The sequence below is a fragment of the Malaclemys terrapin genome, chromosome 5 (genome assembly GCF_027887155.1).
Source record: "Malaclemys terrapin pileata isolate rMalTer1 chromosome 5, rMalTer1.hap1, whole genome shotgun sequence".
NCBI lineage: Eukaryota > Metazoa > Chordata > Testudines > Emydidae > Malaclemys > Malaclemys terrapin.
This window is the reverse complement of record NC_071509.1, coordinates 86,382,321-86,402,983: the sequence shown is the minus strand read 5'-3', so window position 1 is coordinate 86,402,983 and position 20,663 is coordinate 86,382,321. Positions and strand designations below refer to the sequence as shown.

General features: G+C 43.1%; 1 protein-coding gene across 4 annotated transcripts in view; it reads left to right on the top strand.

Annotated features, from left to right (window-relative positions):
- ARHGAP10 (Rho GTPase activating protein 10) overlaps window positions 1-20,663 on the top strand; it is a 241,199-nt gene that overhangs the window by 201,009 nt on the left and 19,527 nt on the right. For all 4 annotated transcript variants that reach the window (XM_054030633.1, XM_054030631.1, XM_054030634.1 and 1 more), the window contains one exon: window positions 12,135-12,294. In XM_054030633.1, the coding sequence (XP_053886608.1) occupies window positions 12,135-12,294 (160 nt within the window). The remainder of the gene's footprint in view (window positions 1-12,134; window positions 12,295-20,663) is intronic.

Genomic DNA, 20,663 nt, shown 5'->3' with positions numbered 1-20,663 from the left:
TTCTATAGGAGGTTCACTAGGAGCTTCACCATAGTTTTTCATTCTGATTGATAGAGCCTCCTCTTGTCATTGTAATCCACAAAGAGTAAAGAGAGGAACTCCACACTTTTGTATCTGATTTCAGTTCACGCAGTTCCCCTTTGATCTGTCATATCTCAGAATTTAATTATGAGGTCTAAACGGATGCCCCGACTCTGGATCTGTGATTGTGCCTGGAACCGTTTGCCACAGCTTGATGAAGAGATGAGGATTCTTGAAGCATTTCATTTTAAGTTATCTCAGTGAAAGGTTCACCTACAACTCAGCACATCTGTGTGGTTTTTACTGAGGGAATTGACAATCTAAAAATTCTTCATCCTACATTTTAAGGGGGAACCTGACAAGGAACAGATATAAATGAAGGTTAATTCCATGATATTCCAGGCAGTAAAAGTGTGACTGGAAAACCTGTTTTGTTTTTTTAAAATCTATGCAAACACTTTAAAAAAATTAAAAAGCTTTTGGGTGAGTGAGGAAGGAGAAGTGCCCTGAGCTTGTAATGTCTTGCAGATGGAAGACACATTTCCTTTCCCTCGCATTTTGGCTGCAGACCTTAAGCTGCATGAACCATTCTTCAGACAGGTTCTGCCTCTTGATGCTGCTTTTCTAGCATTCCTGAATCATTATGGGGTTGGGGAAAGTAATCTCTCTAATAAAAACCTCTACATTGTGTATAATATATACATGCATTTATATACACACACACACACACTTTTTTTAAACAAATCAAAGCTGGTCTTTCTTAGGAAAAAAAGTGAGGTCAGCCATTGAAGCCATTTCTTAAAAATTATGTTAGCATAAAGAAAAATTGGCCTACATAATGTTCTGCAACCTTGACTCTTACTGCAGGTGTTTCGAAAAGAAGCATTATTCTGATGGATAAACAAGTCATCTACTGCCCACTGTCTGACAGAAATCTGTATTGGTTGCAGTGTGCAACAGTCCTTCTAACATTTTAATTAATGGAAAACGTAATAACACATTTTATGTAGTCTAACTACATGCTAAGATAGTAGTAAAAGTCTATGGGGTTTGCTACACAATAACAAAGATCTTTTCCATGTAATGACATGCAGTAATAGAGCTGTCTTTCACACAGTGTACAGGAACCTGATATTCAGACACTAGTATCTCAGGAATCCTGAAATTTGTTTTTTGTTTTTTTAATGTTAGTGTTGTTTGTTAAGGTTTTCTACCAAAATAAACTTGCTGTGAAGTGTGTCCACATGAGAGGATTTGGACTGGTTTAACTAAGTCAATTTAGAAACAGATTTAGTGAAATAGGTGCAATTTGGGGGATGTAGACTGGGTCTGAATAGTAAGCAGAGTTCTGCTTACCCATTTCAGTTGGAAAGAAGGCAATTATTTTGAGAATAATTTCCTCAGCACTGGATGTTTTATATTAAAATCTGAAGAAAGAAGACTGCTCCTGATTTCTGCCATTTGAACATGATCAGTGTGGACTGTAGTGGTGGGAAATCCACCCTTAATGGTAGAGGCACTGGCACAAGAGAAGTAGGTTGACTAGTTTTTTCCTCTCCCTTTAGGAGCTTAAGTATCTTGTCTCAGAATCTTTTGACTTCTGTTGTGATTATGTAAATGTGAATGTTCTGCTTCAACAGTATAAGGTAATTTGTTTTGACTTCTGTTGACATTGTAACCTAACTGGTCCCCTTCAGTTCATAATGTAATTTACATAAGAATTCCATTGACCTTTTGAAGTAGAGGTGGTGGTTCATGTCATAACATAATGCCTATTAGCTGCCACTGACTTAATAACGTGATCTGTACTTCATATCATGTGATTTCTTTTAACTTGTATTGACATTGTAAGACAACCGATCCTCTGTCATATTTTCATACCATTTCACTCTACCGCTGTACCTGTTGAAGTTCTAAGTAACAAATGTAATTCTTACTCTGCTGTGGATGTTTATTATGTGCATAGTTTCTGTCTCTAATCTGCGAAGTTTCTCTTTAAATGAAAACATTGAATGTATCCATCATAAATTCACAGACAAATAAGACTACTTTCTACTTAGTTAGATATCTGTATTGTTCAGGAGAAATTTTTCCTTGTGGTGAATGAATATCTCAACTTTATTTGCTACTTACCTACATTAGACTTTGTTTATTACAATATGCAAGGTGGAAAAGAAAGGAGTTTGGGATATCTGTACAGCCAACGTGACACCTTCAAATACATGAAAACATTTTATTCTGCTTATAATCTATATCATGCTCATCATCTTGATATCTCAGTGGAACGTGTGAAGCCTTCATGTTGCATACTGTTACTACGGAATTTTTCATTTTTACAAACTACTTTTGACCCATAGATGTTGTTAGTAAGGCTGATCTTAAAGATTACTTTTTCTTTTGATGGTGCAATCTGTAACTCTACTTAAGTGAGTTTGCAGAAAAATTGGTTAATTGCTTGAGAGAGAAGGTGTTAGCTGTCTGGTTTTCTTAGCTCTTGTTACAAATGGATGTTTTCTTATTTAAAATTCTTGGATTAAAGCCAAGGACAGATTCTTGATGTTTGTCAAGATATTTCAGTTTCTGAAGCCAACAACAAAATATTCTTTGAACGGAACTTGCATTCCAATCACAGCAGCAACAACAAAATTAAAAAAGAAAAGATAAAATTGGCTAGCCTAGCTGGAAAGTTTGGATTCTGATATGGATAATATTATTACATTTTATATATTTAAAGTCTTTCAACCCTAAGAATCTCTGATTTTGGGCCGGGGGAGGAATGAGAGAGAGTTGGGAAGGTGAAATAACATACAAACTTATTGAATACTGTGGTGATTGACACAGTTTTGTTACAGATTTTGTCTAACAAATCAGTATTTTCTTTTTAACTGGGAGTAGAAATAAGGAGAAGGTCAGGAGTGTGGGAGTTAAAGAATTAAGGGAGTAAAAAAAGATGAGAGCGAGGACAGGCTTTTATAGATTCCAGTGCCAGAAAGGATCATCATGATCATCTAGTCTGACCTCCTGTATAAAACAAGCCATAGAACTTCCCTGAAATAAATATCTTTTAGAAAAACATCCTGTCTTGATTTAAAAATTGCCAGTGATGGAGACACCACCACAATCCTTGGTAGATTGTTCCAATGGTTAATTACCCTGGTTGTTAAAAATTTACGCCTTATTTCCAGTCTGAATTTGTCTAACTTCAACTTCCGGCCTTGGACTGTTTTGAAGAGCCCATTATCAAATATTTGTTATCCAGGTAGATACTTATAAACTGATGGAGTCACCCCTTAACCTTCTCTATGATGAGCTAAATAGATTGAACTTCTTGAGTCTGTTTTCATATCCTTTTATCATTCTTGTTGGCTCTCTTCTGAACTGTCTACAATTTATCAACATCCTTCTTGAATTGTGGATTCCAGAACTGGACCCAGTATTCCAGTAGAACTTGCTCCACTGCAAATACGGAGATAAAATAACCTCTCTACCCTATTTATGCATCCCAGTACAGCATTAGCTCTTTTGGCCATGCTATCACATTAGGAGCTCATGTTCAGCTGATTATCCACTGTTAATTGGTTATCAGAGTCATTGCTTGACTGGCCTGAGGGCAATGTCTGTAGTCTATATCCTCACCAGGGCACAGCCCTTTCCTTTTTAGGGTAGTCACCTCAGCCTCAAGGGTCTCTATCTTCTGATCTTTTTCTGTCGTGTGCTGTTGCAGTAGGAGAACTTCAGTGCAAAGCTTCTTTGCCACCTCCTCCAGTATCAAGTATTGTTGCTCACTGTTCTCTTCCTTCCCTCTGATATGTACCAATTCTTGTTCCCTCTATATTGCTTGTGCTCAAAACCTTGTCCCTTGTGGAGCACATTTCCTCCAGCTCCTCCAAGCATTCTGCCAGCCGAGTCAGTAGGCTGTTAGGTTGGACAAAGACCTCTGCTCTATTCTCATCAGCCCTGCACACAACTTTCCTGGGTATGCTGGTCTTTGGGTCTAGTTCCTCCCAGGGCCGGCTCCAGCATTTTTGCTGCCCCAAGCAAAAAAAAAAAAAGCCGCGATCGGTGGCGGCAGTTCAGCGGCAGGTCCTTTGCTCCTAGAGGGAGTGAGAGACCTGCTGCCCCCGAATTGCCGCAGGTGCCACCCCTCTCCCTTGGCCCCCCCAAGCAGCTGCTTGTTAAGCTGGTGCCTGGAGCCGGCCCTGGTTCCTCCCCTATATTCCTGGGCCACGATGGAACCTCTCTCTCCTCATGTCATTTCAGGTACCTGGGACTTGCTCAGTTCTGTTAACAGACTATACACTTCCTCCTCCTTTGACTCTCCTGGGGACTGTTCTGCTTCATTTGCAGGGCCCCATGTTTTGCAGGGCCCTCATCTACTTCTCTGAGGTCCCAGGGCATCCCTTTAATACGTGTTTCACCTTCCCACATCCAAAGCACGGATCTTAGCCCTTCCTCCATGGTGATCCAATATGCCCTACATGCTTCTTAGGGGATCCCAGCTTCTCCCTTTGTCTGAAATAGCACTCCACATAATTGCATTGCTCCATTAATGAGCAATCTTTCGTGACGTTCCCAGATTTGACACATTGGAAACATACTACTGAGATTTTCTGGCTTTTCTGGGGGAACTTCCCTTAGGTTGGAAGACTTATTGGGGGCCAGTAACTCTTCTGAAATGCTCTCTGTCTATGGCTACCAGGATTATCTCCACTTGAGAGATCCCCCCGCCTCCTTAGTGTTGGGGTAGCCTTTGAGATCTTTTCCATTCAGTTCCCCAAGAACTCAGTTTGACTTTAGGTCTTGTTACTCAGGTTCTTTTATGTGGCATACAACAAAGCTACACTGAGTTGATTAAACTCAAATGTAGGGGATGGGTACAGGGTATAACACACATCCAAAGTCAGGGGGCACTACTGATCTGGCATACATTTCTTCTTGCCTTCCCTAGTGAGAAACTCCCGGTCTGGCATATGCCGCTCAGCTCCCTTGGCCTCCAAGAAGGCTTCCACTCTTTCCACTGCCTTGCCCATGGAAAGTGCCCAAAAATGCCTTACCCAGCTTTGGGCTCCCACAGGCAGGACCTGCAAAAATTGTTCCAAAACCTCCAGGTCTATAACTCTCTCTACAGAGCTAGTCTCTGGACACAACCAATGGGTAGTGAGGTCCTGCAACCACTGGGCCACTACGTGCATGCATGCTCCCTGTAGAAACTGTTTGACCTGGAATCAATGACTGTATGCTTCCAGAGTCAGTACCAGTCTGTCTAAAATAGCAGCTTTTACCTTGGGATACAAGCCAGACTGCTCCTCACTCAATACTCTGTACCCTGCCTGGGTCTCTCCCATCTAGGGGACCAGACAGCATATGTTGAAAAATCGGGACGGGGGTGGGGAGTAATAGGAGCCTATATAAGAAAAAGACCCAAATATCGGGACTGTCCCTATAAAATTGGGACATCTGGTCACCCTGCTCCCATCAGAAATGGGTGCCACCCAGGCTCTCAAACTGACTCATCCAAACTTGCAGCCCTGGTTACTCTCACAGAAGTGCTGAGAAAAACCTCAGCATTGTTTTCTGGCCCCATCTTTGCCAACCCAGTGCAAGGCCTGCCTGAGCCATCCTCTCCAGGTCCAGTAAGACTCCCTGAAGCTCAGTTCTCCAGATGTTTCAGGAACCACTCCTGTTGCTGGGGTTGGAGTTCCTGGAACTGCTGTTGATTGGCAAGCTGAGCCTCCTGCTATTGCTGTTGACTCTACAGGAGTTGAAGGAGGAGTGCCTGGGTCTGCTGCTGCTGCTCTACCAGTAGACTGACGATGTCCTCTTTCTTTTCTCTGAGTATTAAAAAAAGACAACCAAACAAGGGGAGAAGGCAAATCCTGATCTTTCCTGTTAGCTAATTTAATTTCCTCTCTGTTCAAGGACCAATCACCAGTGTGCATTCTCCACATGTAGTGCTGCTGGCCTGTCTTTCTCAGCCTCTTTTCATCAGAGCTCAGTTTATTATTCGAACACAAAACAAAGCTATTCTCCTGATCAAAGCAGTTCGCAGAGGCCCAGAGGCCTTTCCCTTCGCATCTTTCAATGCTGCTCTGAGTCTGATAATTGAACAGGGCGACTGGCCCAAGGCCCTTTGGTCCTTAGAGTGGCAGACCATGCCATTACAGCACAGAGGCAGAGTTTTAGTTATGCGGATTGAGAAGAAAGGTTGGATCTTGTACCTATGTAGGAAGAAGAGGCAAGATATAGAAAAAGCCTGTATGTATGGCTCGAGAGAGAAGGCAAGGCAAAAGTGATATACGAGCTCACAGACTGGGTGACCCAGATGATATTAGTGTTGCCCATGGTTATAGAGAAAAAGGGGTAGGGTGCAGTTCTGGTGGAAAGTAGTATTAAGAACTCAGTTTTGGTCTCGCAGAGTTTCAATCGATGTCTGGATGCTTGAGGGTAATCCACGCAGAGTTGTTCTAGAGATTGGTTGAGATATTGGAATGGGTGGAGGGAGATTTGTGAGTTATCAACATAAAGATGATAGTCTAAGTTAGGCTTGTAGATAAGAGCACGTAGACATAGGGTGTAGTGAGAAAAGTGAAATCGGATGGGGATAAAGGCTTTGAGGAACACCCATGAAACGCTCAGGACAACAGTCCACTCAATGATACACTGAAGGAAGTGATCAGAAAGGTAGCCCTCTAGCTAATTTAAGGAATGGCAATGAACTTCAAAAGTAATCATGTTCTGCCTATTTTTCTGTATGGAAGCTACCTATAATGAAGAGGCTTTGAGAGGGGGAGGAAAACTGAAGTTCCTGGTGCCCCTCTCTAAAAGAATAAAAGATATCAATTATCAATCCAGTAATGCAATGCAACATTTACACCTTCAGAACTTGACAATGCTTCTCACTGTAGAAGAAATGGGGGTGGGGTGAGGGAGAGAACCACAATAGAAAAAAATATTAGGAATCAATTAATCTACTGAATTAAAAAAAAAACCCCACTGTTCCAGTAAAGTGCTTGACACAGTAGATACAGTAGACATGATAATGCTTTCAAGGCTGCTCTGCCCTCTGAAACTTTCAGAATTTTACTGGCTTTTCAAAGCAATACATAACAAATGGGGGAAAAAAGTCTAAATAGATAGCAATCAATATAAATTAAAAGTTCTGAAATGTAGAAAATTGATAAGGAAAGCTAAAGACATCAGGGGAACCTCCATGGCTGGCAGGGCTATGGATAATAAGGAGTTTTTAAAATATATTAGCAGCAAAATAAATTCTAGCTAGAGTATAGGCCCATTACTAGATGGTAAAATTGTTAATGATGCAGAAAAACAGAAGTGTTCAATAAATATTTCTGTATTTGAAAAAAGGAGGAGGATGTACTCATATCACTTGAGGATAATGAAGTTCCTTCCAGTCCATTAGTAACTAAGGAGGATGTCAAACAACAATGTTTATCTAGGGATAAACATTTTAAACTCAATGGGCCCAAATGAACTTGCACCCAAAAGAGGCCTAAAAGAGTTGGCCGAGGAGACTGTTGTTAATTCTTAATAAATATTAGAATACTGGGGAAATTCCAGAAGACTGACAGAACATTAGCACTCTTCTAGTATTCAAACAAGGCAAACAGAATGACCAAGGAAACTATAGGCCTGTTAGTGGGACATCAATCCCAGGAAAATAATAGAAAAGTTGATATGGGTTTGTGACAGATATGACAATATCCTGGAAAACCTATTTTGAATTAAGTAAAGTATCTCAGGAGGTCATTGTGTTAAAAATGCAAATGTTTATGTATTGTTGTGGGATGGTTCTTCTGAGGGGGAGAAAGGATTGATGTAAACACTGCAAAGTGTTATATGTTTCAAAGGACTCTTTTTAAAAAAACAAAACAAAAAGATCTCAGTGGACCAGACAAGACTGAATTTAGTGGAGTGGGATTCCTAGGAAACAATTGAGAAGAATGGAATTCCCTCCGGAGCCATTCTTTTGAAACTGTGCCTCGAATTGAAATCCATTATCTGGCTGATTACCTTTTCACCTATTCAAAAGCCCAAACTAGATAAAGGAAGGACTCAGTAACTCACAGGGGAGCTAGTTCTGAGTGATAGCTGTTATGAACCTCAGGAAAAACCCTTGTGTGGGGCATGAAGGACTAATTACCAACCAGAGCCCTTGTTGTAGTTAGGGGGTGGTCTCTGGTAAGCTTATTAGCATGTCTGTAGGGTCTTTGTAATGCTTCTACCTTAGGAATAAAAGTGCTTGCTAAGAAAGAACTTTGCGCTAACTTATAACTGTCTCTTGTCTCTGAGGAGAAAAGTAAAGCAAGCTGGCAGTTCTGATTTTGCTGGGGATTCCACAGTATAGGCAGGAAGCTGTGCAGTCTGGAAATCCCAGTCAAGAGAGGGAACAGTGGTGGCTGAGGAGCTTGGAGCCTAGAGTGGGTGCCCTTGCTAGACCATAGAGGGGTAATAAAGGTGCAGTTTCCCTGAAGTGTGACAGGATCCACTTGATAAAGAATGAACGTGTAAGAATATAAGTAATGCCTGTCTGCTTTTATGGGAGATCGGTTTTGTCAAACAATTCTAATTTCATTCTTTGATGAGATTACAAATTTTTAGGAGAGTGGTAGGAAAGAGAAGAAATAAGGTCAGGAAAGAAAAGGACACATGAACAGAGGGAGGAGAAATGAGGGGGACGACAATCTCCCATCCCAGATGATATCTGGGATTTAGCCAGAGCTGGTGGAGATGGTAGTGTCATTTGGGTTCCCCCCCTCCACCCCCCGTCCTGGTGTGGTCAGGACATCCCTCAGGATTTGGATGATGAAGGACCAACGGTGTTAGGATGGATCCCAGGGTCATGGCAGATGGTGGAGGTGGCAGCCATGATGGTGAAACTTGCTCCTTCCTCTTCTTTCAGTCTGCAATTGTATTCATTTCCAATCTCTTTCCACTCCCCCCCCCCCCCACTCCCCCAGTCTTTTCTTTTAAGGACCCCAGAGGGAGCGATGGGCAGAATAACTTGTTTTCTCATTGCTTAGTTCACCGATTAGGCCTAATTTCCAACACACCAATTTTGGTCCATTAATTTTCAGTCCCACACTTCTCTTCTTTACAGGGCATGATTTTAACACAGTCCTTGAGGTGTCTCAGTCGGCCTTTTTGTTTATACTAATTCAGTCTTTCTTTCTCTCTTTTTCCCCTTTTCCCATCACTATTTATTGTTATAGGTTATCATGACATTTTGTGGACTTTTATCCAGTTTCCCCACAGCTAGACTCACAACTGGAGTAGGCCTACCAGGCCCCAACTATCACTACAACTCCCTTCTGGTCCTAAACTGTATGAATCTATGAAAATTAATTTAGAATTTGGGGGACATAAGTTAGTCTCCAAAACTAACAATGATATTATCTATGTGTAGCAAAAAATCTTTTGTGTTACTAGAAAGCAACAATGCAGTATGTTGTTTTAAGCTGATGGAGGCACATCCATACCAATATTTATGCTATAGGAAAGAAATTGTGACAAACTGTAAAATCTACATGTAAAATCCTGACCCCATTGAAGTCAATGGGAGTTTTGGCATTGGTTTTAGTGGATCCAGGATTTCACCGTGTGTATGAAGGACTTCATACTGTACCTGCAACTTGTAATATGGAAGCACTGCCAACCGTACCTGTAAACTAAAACAACCCTCCTGCCGAGTATTTGCACACTCATAGGAGTGCTTTATATTCTTGACCTGTCTGCGTGCATTTATCTAGATTATATTCTCATTTGATGGCTTGTAATTATAAATGTTTAGCAAATCACAGAAGCAGACAAATCCTCTGAAATGGTGTGATTATGTTGACTGAGGATCTTGGTGCCATCAGTGTAACTGGGTCTGAAAAGCAAGACTTTAAGGGGAAATGTGCATTACGACTTAGTTTATTTAGTTTTAAAAAATTAAATTACCTTATGAAGTAAGATTACAATATTACTGTCTAATCTTTAGAATATATTTCTGATTTTGACATGTATACCTGTAAACGGGATGTAATGAATTACTTTTTACCTGACACTTGTATAGTTCTCATGGCATGGCATGCCATGCAAATTAGAATGGCAATATCGAAGAATTATCAGCTCAAAGTATCATTGCAAAGCAGTAAGGTAGTGCAGCTGCTCTGTGAGTGAGCAGGATTAGGATAGAATATGAATGAGTCATTTTCTGAGGTTAGCATTCTCCTCCTCAGAGTTTCATACTTTGCTACTACAGGCTAATTTAGATCCTTAAATTAGCAGCTACTTTAGGGAGAAATTTTCAGATGATCACTTTTTATCACTTGAATGTCTTTAGTTGTATGTCATTTTAATCTCTAGGGAAGCTGTTCTTTCAAAATTACCAAGGGGGATGGTGAAGAGCTGGCTGGGAAAGCAGGAGTTGACTGCTTTGATGAGTTTCTGCTGTTTCAGTGGAAGAAATTGACTTGGATAAAGTAGTAGTGAGGTGGAGGACAATGGCTTTTATCCTCTGAAGGTGTTTCTAGTTGACAATATTTAATTTTTTTTTAAAAGGAAAAGGAAATCAAATCAGTGAAACAGTAGAACGTTCCACTCAGATTAGGTTATTTCAAACTGAGCCATTCTCTGTGGGGATTAATTATGTCAATTATTGAATTAGAACATATTTGTAAAGTTTTTTTTTTTTTTCATGTAGAGTGCTGTGTACGCAATATGCAGCTCCTCAAACTAATGCTACAATTTAGAGACTATTGATCAGATAATTATATAGACATGGCATGGTAGGATTTGGGGTTTGTAGCTTTTGCCTGAAGGAGTTGAACTCGATGATGAGGTGGAGGGGTCATCACTATATAATATTTTTAATACTGTATTAATCACCACTGCTCTGGGATGTGTTGGTATATGTTAATGGGAGTAGAATGGAAGTGAAATGAGAGAATCAATGAGGGAATTCTGTGAAGGTTGTCTTGAATATTTATTATTACTAGTATATATTTATATTATGGTAGCACCCAAAGGCCCCATTCGGGATTGGGGCCTTGTTGTGCTGGGTAGTGACCCGATATAACATGAATTCGGATATAACGCGGTAAAGCAGTGCTCCAGGGGGCGGGGCTGCGCACTCCGGTGGATCAAAGCAAGTTCAATATAACACGGTTTCACCTATAACGCGGTAAGATTTTTTGGCTCCCGAGGACAGCGTTATATTGAGGTAGAGGTGTATTTGTAATCTCTCATTTTATACATCCCTCCAGACATTTCTAACTGTACATTTAAAAGTGAAGAGCTATCTTCTAAATAGATAGATCCAAGCAGAACAACACAATGTGGGATGTGTTTTTTGTCTTGGGGATCTCATACACAATGGCGCAGCATACCTGTAATTTTATTTGTCATCGTTTGCGATGAAATAGATGCTCTGTTTCTTAAAGGGTCTCTAGTGGCAGAAAAACAAAGCTGCCAACTAAATAAATCATCTCTGAATATTTTACACACTAGGTGATATTCTAGTAGCAGCGTGTAAAACAATCAGCTGACCAGAAAACGATGGGGTTAATTACAGATTAGCAGCAGCAATACCCTAAAATGTCCTAAAGATATCGTGTGTTTCACAACTGTCTGCTTGTTATAGGTTTGTTGTCTATTGTGATCTCTGTAAATTCCACAGTCTTGCATTTGATACAATTATGATTATTGCATTATCTTGTGAAAGATCATTTCCCGGAGTGTTTGTGTTACATTACTTTGTTTTAAGAGTCTTTTATTTAACAAAGCTAACAAAGACAGGGGACCCAAAGAATCCCAGTCTGAACAGGAAGTCTGTCATAAATTACCACTCAGAGGAATTAGTTTGCTTAGCAGAGGTAACCTTCTAACAAAAATGGTGCAAAACTGTGTTCCATAGTTTTGGAAATACTTTAGGGTGATACTAATAATGTATATTTGGGGGCGGGGAATACTTCTAACACTGAAAGTTGTTTCTTGTAAAGGTTTCACTGTAACATACAATGTACTTTGGATAATTAAGTAATTTACTGTGCACTAGATTTTTTTTTTTTAATGGTATCTACTTGTTGTATCCTTGTGCTTTCCTCTTCTAGTTGACAACCACAGCCCTCCCAGGGAGGACACTCCTACTGGCAGTATGGATTCTCTTTCTTCTCACTCTCCTACACCTGCAGTCTCCAGTAGCCCCCCTGAGCCAGACAAAAATCACCTTATTCTGGAGAGTGGAGACCTAGCGGACTGGGCAGCCAATCAGTAAGTAACATTATTTCAGTTGGTTCTGAAAGAAGAGACAGTTGCACTGACACCCTCTCCCCGCCTACGTTGGATGCAACTGAGTAACTTTTTGAAGTGATTATACTTGGTTTCCATTGCTACAACTATGGGGAGCGAAGGAGTAAGTGAATAAAAAATTGATCGGTCTCATGTCTCAAAATGGTTCTCAAAATACAGTTCTGCATCCGACAGTTATATCTGCTAAATCAGTGTCTCTCAACCTTTCCAGATTACTGTACCCCTTTCAGGAGTCTGTTTTGTCTTGTGTACCCCAAGTGTCCCCTCACTTGAAAACTACTTGCTTATAAAATCAGACATAAAAATATAAAAGTTTCTCAGCCTGGTATTACTGGAAAATTGCTTACTTTCTCATTTTACCATATAATTATAAAATAAATTGATTGGAATATAAATATTGTACTTACATTTCAGTGTATCATATATAGAGCAGTATAAACAAGTCATTATATGAAATTTTAGTTTGTACTGACTTTACTGGTGCTTTTTATGCAGCCTGTTGTAAAATTAGGCAAATATCTAGATGAGTTGAGTGCCCCTTGGAAGACCTCTGCGTACCTCCAGGAGTACACATACCCCTGGTTGCGAACCACTGTGCTAAATTATATTTTAGCTTTTTACTATGGAAAGTCAAGGTGTTTTACTACTAGCAGTTTCATGATTTACACTGTTTTATTTAGGCACTGCATTTGTAAAGTATTCTGTGCATAATACATTACCATTGTTTTATTTCAAACCACTGGGTTCCCCATATACCTAACCTGAAGAAGTGTCTATACGCTGTAGTAGCTGTGGGTGGTAGTATGTTACCATCAAGATGTATGGCCAAATTCTGTCCTTGGATACATACATACAGCGCCTGTTAAAGTTAATAGGAGCTGAACATTGCTATTCAAGGACAGACTTAGATCTATATAATATATTAACATATAAAAATGCCTGTATTTTCAATTAATTTGCAGTTTGTCACTTGAATAGGCTTTTTAGCAGTTAGCGAGCTTGATTCTAGTTCAGCAAAAAGTGACATTGCAAGTTTTAGTACACTGGGGCTCAATTCACAACACGGCCATGCCTGAGACATAAGGAGGCTGACATTTTTTATCATAAATCAAACTCTGAGTGAATTCCCTGGTTTACTATTCATACAAAATTTAAAATGTCATGGAAAAAATCTCTAACCTTGAAAGGCAAAAAGGTGAATGAAGTAAGTCTGGAGAAGAGATTTGCTTTTTTGTTACGTATATTTTCCATAATGCCATTTTGAGTGGCCTGGCCTGCTTATATGATATAAATGCTATATATATCATTGGTAAATACTTATTAATTGTAATAACATTTTTCCCAAATGGGGCAAAAGAACAAAAGTCTTTAAGGCATCCATGTAATTACAGCTGGGTTTATTTGCTCTCGTTTATATGGATGTGCTTTGGGCACTGTTGTCTCTGTGTTGGGATGTCATTTTCTTCACCTTTTTTTTTTTTTTTTTTGGCTTGTAGTTAAAAGTGATGCAAATCCATAATGACTTTCCATGCAAGTGGTAACTTTCAGTAGAAGCATGAAATTCCTCTTTTGTCTGCAGTTTTTCTTCTTGAGGTTTTCTGTCAGGAAAAGGTGTGTATAGGAAAATTGAATTTAGCAAGACATTCCCACTGCCGAGCAACTCCAGGAACATTGAGGTTTAAATGCTCCCATGCATTTTCCTAACTCTGCATTACTGCATCTTTCTACTTTTTCCTTTGAAGATCTGATAGTTTTTGTAGGGTTACCATACGTCCGGATTTTCCCGGACATGTCCGGTTTTTTGGGCCTCAAATCCCCGTCCGGGGGAAAATCCCCAAAAGCCGAACATGTCCGGGAAAATAGGGAGGTGCTGGGCCGGGGGGTGCACGGCCAGGGGCTGGCCCGGGGTGCGGGGCTGGCAGTGCTGGGCCGGGGCCCGGGACGGGGCCGGCGGTGCTGGGGCGGGGGTGCTCAGCTGGGGGCTGGCCCCGGGGTGCGGTGCGGGACCGGGCCCGGTGGTGCGGGGCCAGCGGTGCTGGGCCGGGGGTGCGGTGTGGGTCCAGATCGGGCCTGGTGGTGCGGGGCCAGCGGTGCTGGGCCGGGGGTGCGGTGTGGGGCCAGGCCGGGCCCGGCGGTGCGGGGCCAGTGGTGCTGGGCTGGGGGTGGGTGCGGGGCCAGCGGTGCTGGGCCGGGGGTGCGGTGTGGGGCCGGGCCGGGCCCGGCGGTGCGGGGCCAGCAGTGCTGGGGCAGGGGCGCAGTGTGGGGCCGGGCCGGGCCCGGCGGTGCGGGGTCGGTGGTGCTGGGTCTGGTCTGGGCCGGGGGCCGGCGGTGCTGGCCTGGGGTGCTCGGCCGGGGGCTGGCCTGGGGCCGGCACCCCAGGGCCCGAGCCGAGCCAGGCTGGAGACGCTGGGGCCAGGGCCGGCCGCCGGAGGGAACCACTCGGTTGGGGGGGGCAGACTGGGACGTGCCTCCTCCCCCCGCCTCCCCCGCCCAGCTTACCTGCTGCCTGCTTCAGGCTTCCCGCGAATCAAATGTTCGCGGGAAGCAGGGGAGGGAGCGGAGTTGGGGCAGGGACTTTGGGGAAGGGGTGGAGTTGGGGGGGGGCAGGGCTGGAGGCAGGGCTGGGGCCCTGTGGAGTGTCCTCTTTTTGGACACTCAAAATATAGTAACCCTAAGTTTTTGCTCAATGGGAAGTACTGCTGTTACTTCAGGTTTGCAAATAACAAGCAAACACATCATACGCTTAGTTTATTAGTCAAAAGCTGTTTGCCTCTCCCACCCGCCTCGCTTGAAGAGTGGAAGGGCTGAGCCTTAACAGGTTGGTTTCAAAGCAGCACATTCTCTCAGTCACATTCTTCATGAAATAGTTTCTCTCCCACTTCCTGTAGACCCAGAGAGCCTTAAACATGGGGAAATCAGTGTGGTCTCACACGTGAGGGAGTGGTTGGTGGGAGAGGGAAGCAGGCTGTGGAAAATATGCATGGAGGACTTTTTCAGTCCTGGTACACCATGGAATACTGTACTCTGCACAGCACTCTTTTTCTGCATGTGTTGGGGAAGGCTGTGGACTGGGGAAAGGGCAGTGGACTGGCTGGTGGATTTGTCACTGCATTGATCTGCTAGCCCCAACCACCCCAGGAGAGATTGTGCATGAAAGTGGACTCTGCTACAGGCCTTAGGCTGCAGTAGCAGCTGAGGAATAGCTCCACTGATGGTTCACAGTTTGAGGAGGAGGATTTCAGACTGATTCCTAGCCCATTTTTCTGAAACTTTGCACAGTGGTTGAGGAATTGGACAAAAAGTACTGCAGGAAAGCAATGCGTAGAGTCTCTAACGCAGTGCTAGTGTGTCAATACTAGAACTGGTCAGAGAAATCTTGACTCAGCATTTTTTGTCAGAACAGTAATTCCATTTAATGGAAGATTTCAGGATTTAGAAATTTGGGCCTTGGCTACACTGGCGCTGTACAGCGCTGCAACTTGCTGCGCTCAGGGGTGTGAAAACGCCCCCCACCCCCCCCCGAGTGCAGCGAGAGCAGCGCTGTAAAGCGCCAGTGTAATCAGAGCCTGCAGCGCTGCACGCTCGCTCACAGCGCTGCTAGCTATTCCCCTTGGAGAGGTGGAGTACTTGCAGCGCCGCGGCAGCGCTGTGAATCCCCAAGTGTAGCCAAGGCCTCAGTTTCATTCTGATTCAAAACAAAACCCCCAAATTTTGAAATCCTCCACAAAATAGAATTACTGTTCTCCACCCAGCTATCCTGGGAGCCCTGGCTCTGGGACAGTCCACTGGGTAGGCTGGCCCAGAGCCAGAGGCATTGGAAAGTCCGCCTGAGGCTGCTGAGGAGCCCACCGGGCAAGCTGGCAGGAAGCCAGGTAGGTTTAAATCTGCCTGACAGCCAGGGTTCTATCAGACACTGACAGGTTTCCAGCAGAAGTTCATCAAAATCAATGTGGTTCTGTGGACTGTTTCAATTTAGACACATCAGCCAGTTCTCAGTCCAGCTCTTGTAAATACCATTCTGAGCCTAGGTCAGATGGAATGCAGGAGAATCTGGTTTCTCAAGTTTCTGCCGATGTTTATAACTTGTGGGTAGTAGTTGTAGGAGATCAGTCGCAGTGGAGCTATTAATTATGTATGCAGTGAATAAGGAAATGGGTGACTTCATTGCTGCAGAAGGCTCATTGGCTTTGTTTCCTAGGAGGGTATTGCATCAGAGTTCAAGATATTTCAGATGCTCCAAAGTTATTTTCTATCAATAAAGCAGTTTTCTATAAACAGATTATCCTCAGTTACATGTGATAGAATAGTCCATGGCAAGGAGAACCTTTTGTGACCACCCCCCCCCCCCCACACACACCCATCATGCACAGAGAAAAATGCTGATGTCTCTTGAGAAATAGCTGTTGTCACTCAGTGTGCAGCAGCAGTTAAAAGAGCGAACAGCGTAAGGGAGTCATTAAGAAAGGGATAGATATTTGGGCCCCATTTCATGGGCTTTCTCCAGGTGCTTTACACCTCCGTGGACTGTTTGGTCAAGCTCAACTGGACCCAATCAAACCTGTCAGCTTCGGGCAAGGGGTGTGTCACGGCTGTCCGCTGTCAGGCCAGCTGTACGCTGTGGTCATTGAGCCTTTCCTCCCATCTCCTCCATAGGAGGTTGATGGGGTTGGTGCTCTGCAAACTAGAATTGCGGGTGTTCCTGTCAGCGTACACCGATGATGTGCTCCTTAGGTCTGGGGCCCAGGCGACCTGCTGCCAGTGAAGGCCTGCCAAGCCATCTCCTCAGCAGCCTCATCCACCTGGGTTGAGCTCTGGCCTGATGTTTGGGGATGGGTGACAGGTGAGCTCCCTTCCACTCGTGCTTCAGGCCATTCAGTGGAGTCCAGGTCTGCTGCTCTATCTAGGTGTTTACCTTTCTGCCACCCATCCCTCTCTGCCAGAGAACTGGCAAGATTTAGAGGGCAGGGTGGCTGAGTGGCTGCAGAGGTGGATGGGACCACCTCAGTGCCTTTCCCTGTGGGGGAGGCCACTGGTGCTCAATCATCTGGTCCTGTCCACGCTCTGGCACTGGCTCAACATCCTGAGCCTGGCCCCAGGTATCCTGGCCGGGCTCCAGAGGCGTGAGGGAAAGCTTGGTGCATGTCTACCTGGAGTGCGCCAAGTTGCAGCCCCTTTTCCGGCTCCTCCAGAACCTTCTGTTAGGTTCTGGCTGCACTTTTCCCCACACCTCCTGATCTATGCACATCCTGTCCGTGACCCCACAAAGTCATGAGAATTTCTCATCAACCTCTTCCCGGTGCTGGCCAATATTGCCATTTATAAAACCAAGAGGAGGATGCTGGATGGGGAGGTGCTCTGCAACTGTGGGTATTCTGTTCTGTTCCTCCGTTCAATCATATATCTGGGCCAGTTCCTCTGGGCCACGTCCGCTGGCTCCCTAGACACCTTTGAGGAGCAGTGGGCACTGTTCGGGGTTCTCTGCTCGGTGTCCCCCTCAGGATCCCTGCTTATGGCCTTATGACCTCACACCTGTCCCTGTTTTCTTATTAGATGTCCCCCAAAATCATTTGAGCCCTGTGTTTAGTCACTCCTCCTTTTAGGCTGAGGGAGGGGCTTTCAGATGTGCCCACTCACCTCCTGGAACTCATAGGTGTTCATTCTCTGCACTGTCACAGTTGCTCTAAGTTAAAATGGCCAAATACTTCTGTTTAAAAACCGTGTTCTCTTTCTCACTGTTCAGGTATTGCAAAGGCTGTTTCTCCAATTCTATCTTTAGTCTGAATCGTAAAATATTACTTTTTACCTACTTTTAAGTTTGTATTTCTTTTTAAATTTATAACTCATATAACTCCACACAGAAAAGGGAATTGTCCTAGTGATGTGTCTTCTCCCCTCTGAAACTGGAAGGGAAATGTCTTGTGACTTAAGCCATAGAAATTATAATTGGATCTATTTGATATTCCTGGTTCTGAAACACACTTTGGTGTGTGACTCCTGTCACTTAATCGCTCAGTACCTCAGTTTTCTTCATGCCTAAAATGAGGATGATACTTTCCTGCTTCAGTGTGTTGTTGTTTTTTAAAGCCCTGTGAAATCTTTGGCTACAAGGCACGAAGAAGTGCAAAATATTTTACTGCTTTAATGAAGAAGAACAGTTGACACAATGTAATTTTTTTTTCTGTGTTGTGTAGACTCTAAAGCTGAGCCAGCCATCCACCTAGTTTCATCCAGTGATTATTTGAAACAGAGGAATGTGAAATCACTCACAGCTGAAGGTTGGAGAGATGCATTTGCAATAGTGCTCTTGTACTGAGTTGCCTAGGGAAATGCTCTCTTTGGGATTAAATCTTTTGTAGATGAAGGTGAATAACAGTAATATTCAGCCTTGTTAAAGAAGTAAATGTTTAAGAACACAGCAAAAAATGCCCAGAGCTCCTAAATGTTTGTTTAGTGTTCTAGAGAGCTACTGTTGCCGCTGTTAATTATTTGTATTACAGTCCAAGGACCTTTTGTCCTAGGCACTGTACAGTAGTGATACTCAGACCTCAGTGGTTCAGGAGCCAAGTTAGTGGTCAACATTACCCAAAAGAGCCACAGTAATGTGAATTCATTGTTTCCTTTCCTATAGTACTATAAATTCATATTTAAAGAGTATGATGGGAAATATTTAGTTTATATATATATATATATATATATTACAGTACCAGTATTATATTATCAATGTGACCGCATTACAGTAGACACAAACTGTATTATCTGTGTGCCTCTTCTGAAACGCACAAAAGAAATTTGTATAATAGTGACCAGGGCTACATTTGACCATACTGTTTGTGTTTTGAGTGAGTCTCAGCCCTGATCAAGAACCCTGTTCTGGAGCCTCATGGCTTTCATCAGAATATGGAGTCTCCCTCTCTCCTGCAGGCAGTTTCCTTCTCCTCTTGCTGGTTTGGTAGGCAAAAAGGTTCCTTATTCCTCCAAAATCCTGTCCCATTTTGTTCCTCTCTCTTTCTTCAGCTTCGTCTCCTTGACTCATCTAATGTCTGTGTTTTTAAACGGCTGAACTAACACCTCACGTTTGTTCTCTCTTCTGGGGAAATTCCACTGCTCCAAACGCCCCTGCCTGAGATCACCTGGAATTAATTGGATTCTTCCAGCTCAGGCACCTTCCTTAATATACTTATTGCCTTGCCAGAAAATAGTCATTAGAATGGTAACAACTTCTTTTGTTTGTCTGTAGCTTCTTCTAGACAGGGTGTGTGATATATGACAGGGTCCTTGTCAGCCCATGGTTAGTTTATTACATAACGAGAGTTAGAGTTATACATAGAGCTCATAAAGTAAATCATAATTCATAAGATGTTCATAGACAGATTCCCCAAATCATCAGAGTGCCTTTCTGGGTGTCTGTGAGCAGTGGGTGATGAAACTAATGATAAAAGCAAAGCAACAGTAAATCTCAGGATGGCTGAAATCCTGAAGAGGAAAACCAGTGTCAAAGAAGCTGTCAGAAGGCAGGGGAAGGAGGAAAAAGCAATGTCCTGAACACAATTAAAGTCTTGGAGATAATTATTCCTATTTGTCTGACTACCAGATGAATTCCCATTAGCCTTGTTATGTCTACAATCAGTAAGCTTATCTCCCTGGAAAACTGAAGGGGTTCCTTTCTGTAGCTTTGGGTGGTGATGCAAATTCACAATCTCTGTACAGGTGGCAGGTGACTTTAATGAAAGTCTTGAACCTTGTTATGTTCCTTCTGTGTGATTATCTGAGGTCTTTTAAGTTATTTTAGAGGAAGAGCATATTTAAACAGCTTTAAAAAAGACATGATCCTATTATACAGAAATCATACGCACTAGTTGTGCTCATTTTTGTAGCCTGCTATTGTTTCATCACTGTCACCCACTCAGTGACTACAGTTTTCGGAGGTGTGTGTGGGTATTTGGCACTTGTTTTAATTCTGCCTTTTGTGGTACAAGGGCAGTAATGCCCACCATTTTTGCAACTCCATTGAAACAGGCACGATCTAACTTGACTCTGAGGTCTCATAGACTCATAGACTTTAAGGTCAGAAGGGACCATTATGATCATCTGGTCTGACCCCCTGCATGCTGCAGGCCATAAAACCGTCCCTACCCCTTCCCTGGACTCTGCTGTTGAAGTCCCCAATCCTGTTTTAGGTGACTTCAATCGGCAGAGACCCTCCTGCTAGAGATCCCTGCCCCATGCTGCGGAGGAAGGCGAAAAACCTCCAGAGGCTCAGCCAATCTGCCCTGGAGGAAAATTCCTTCCCGACCCCAAATATGGCGATCAGTAAGACCCCGAGCATATAG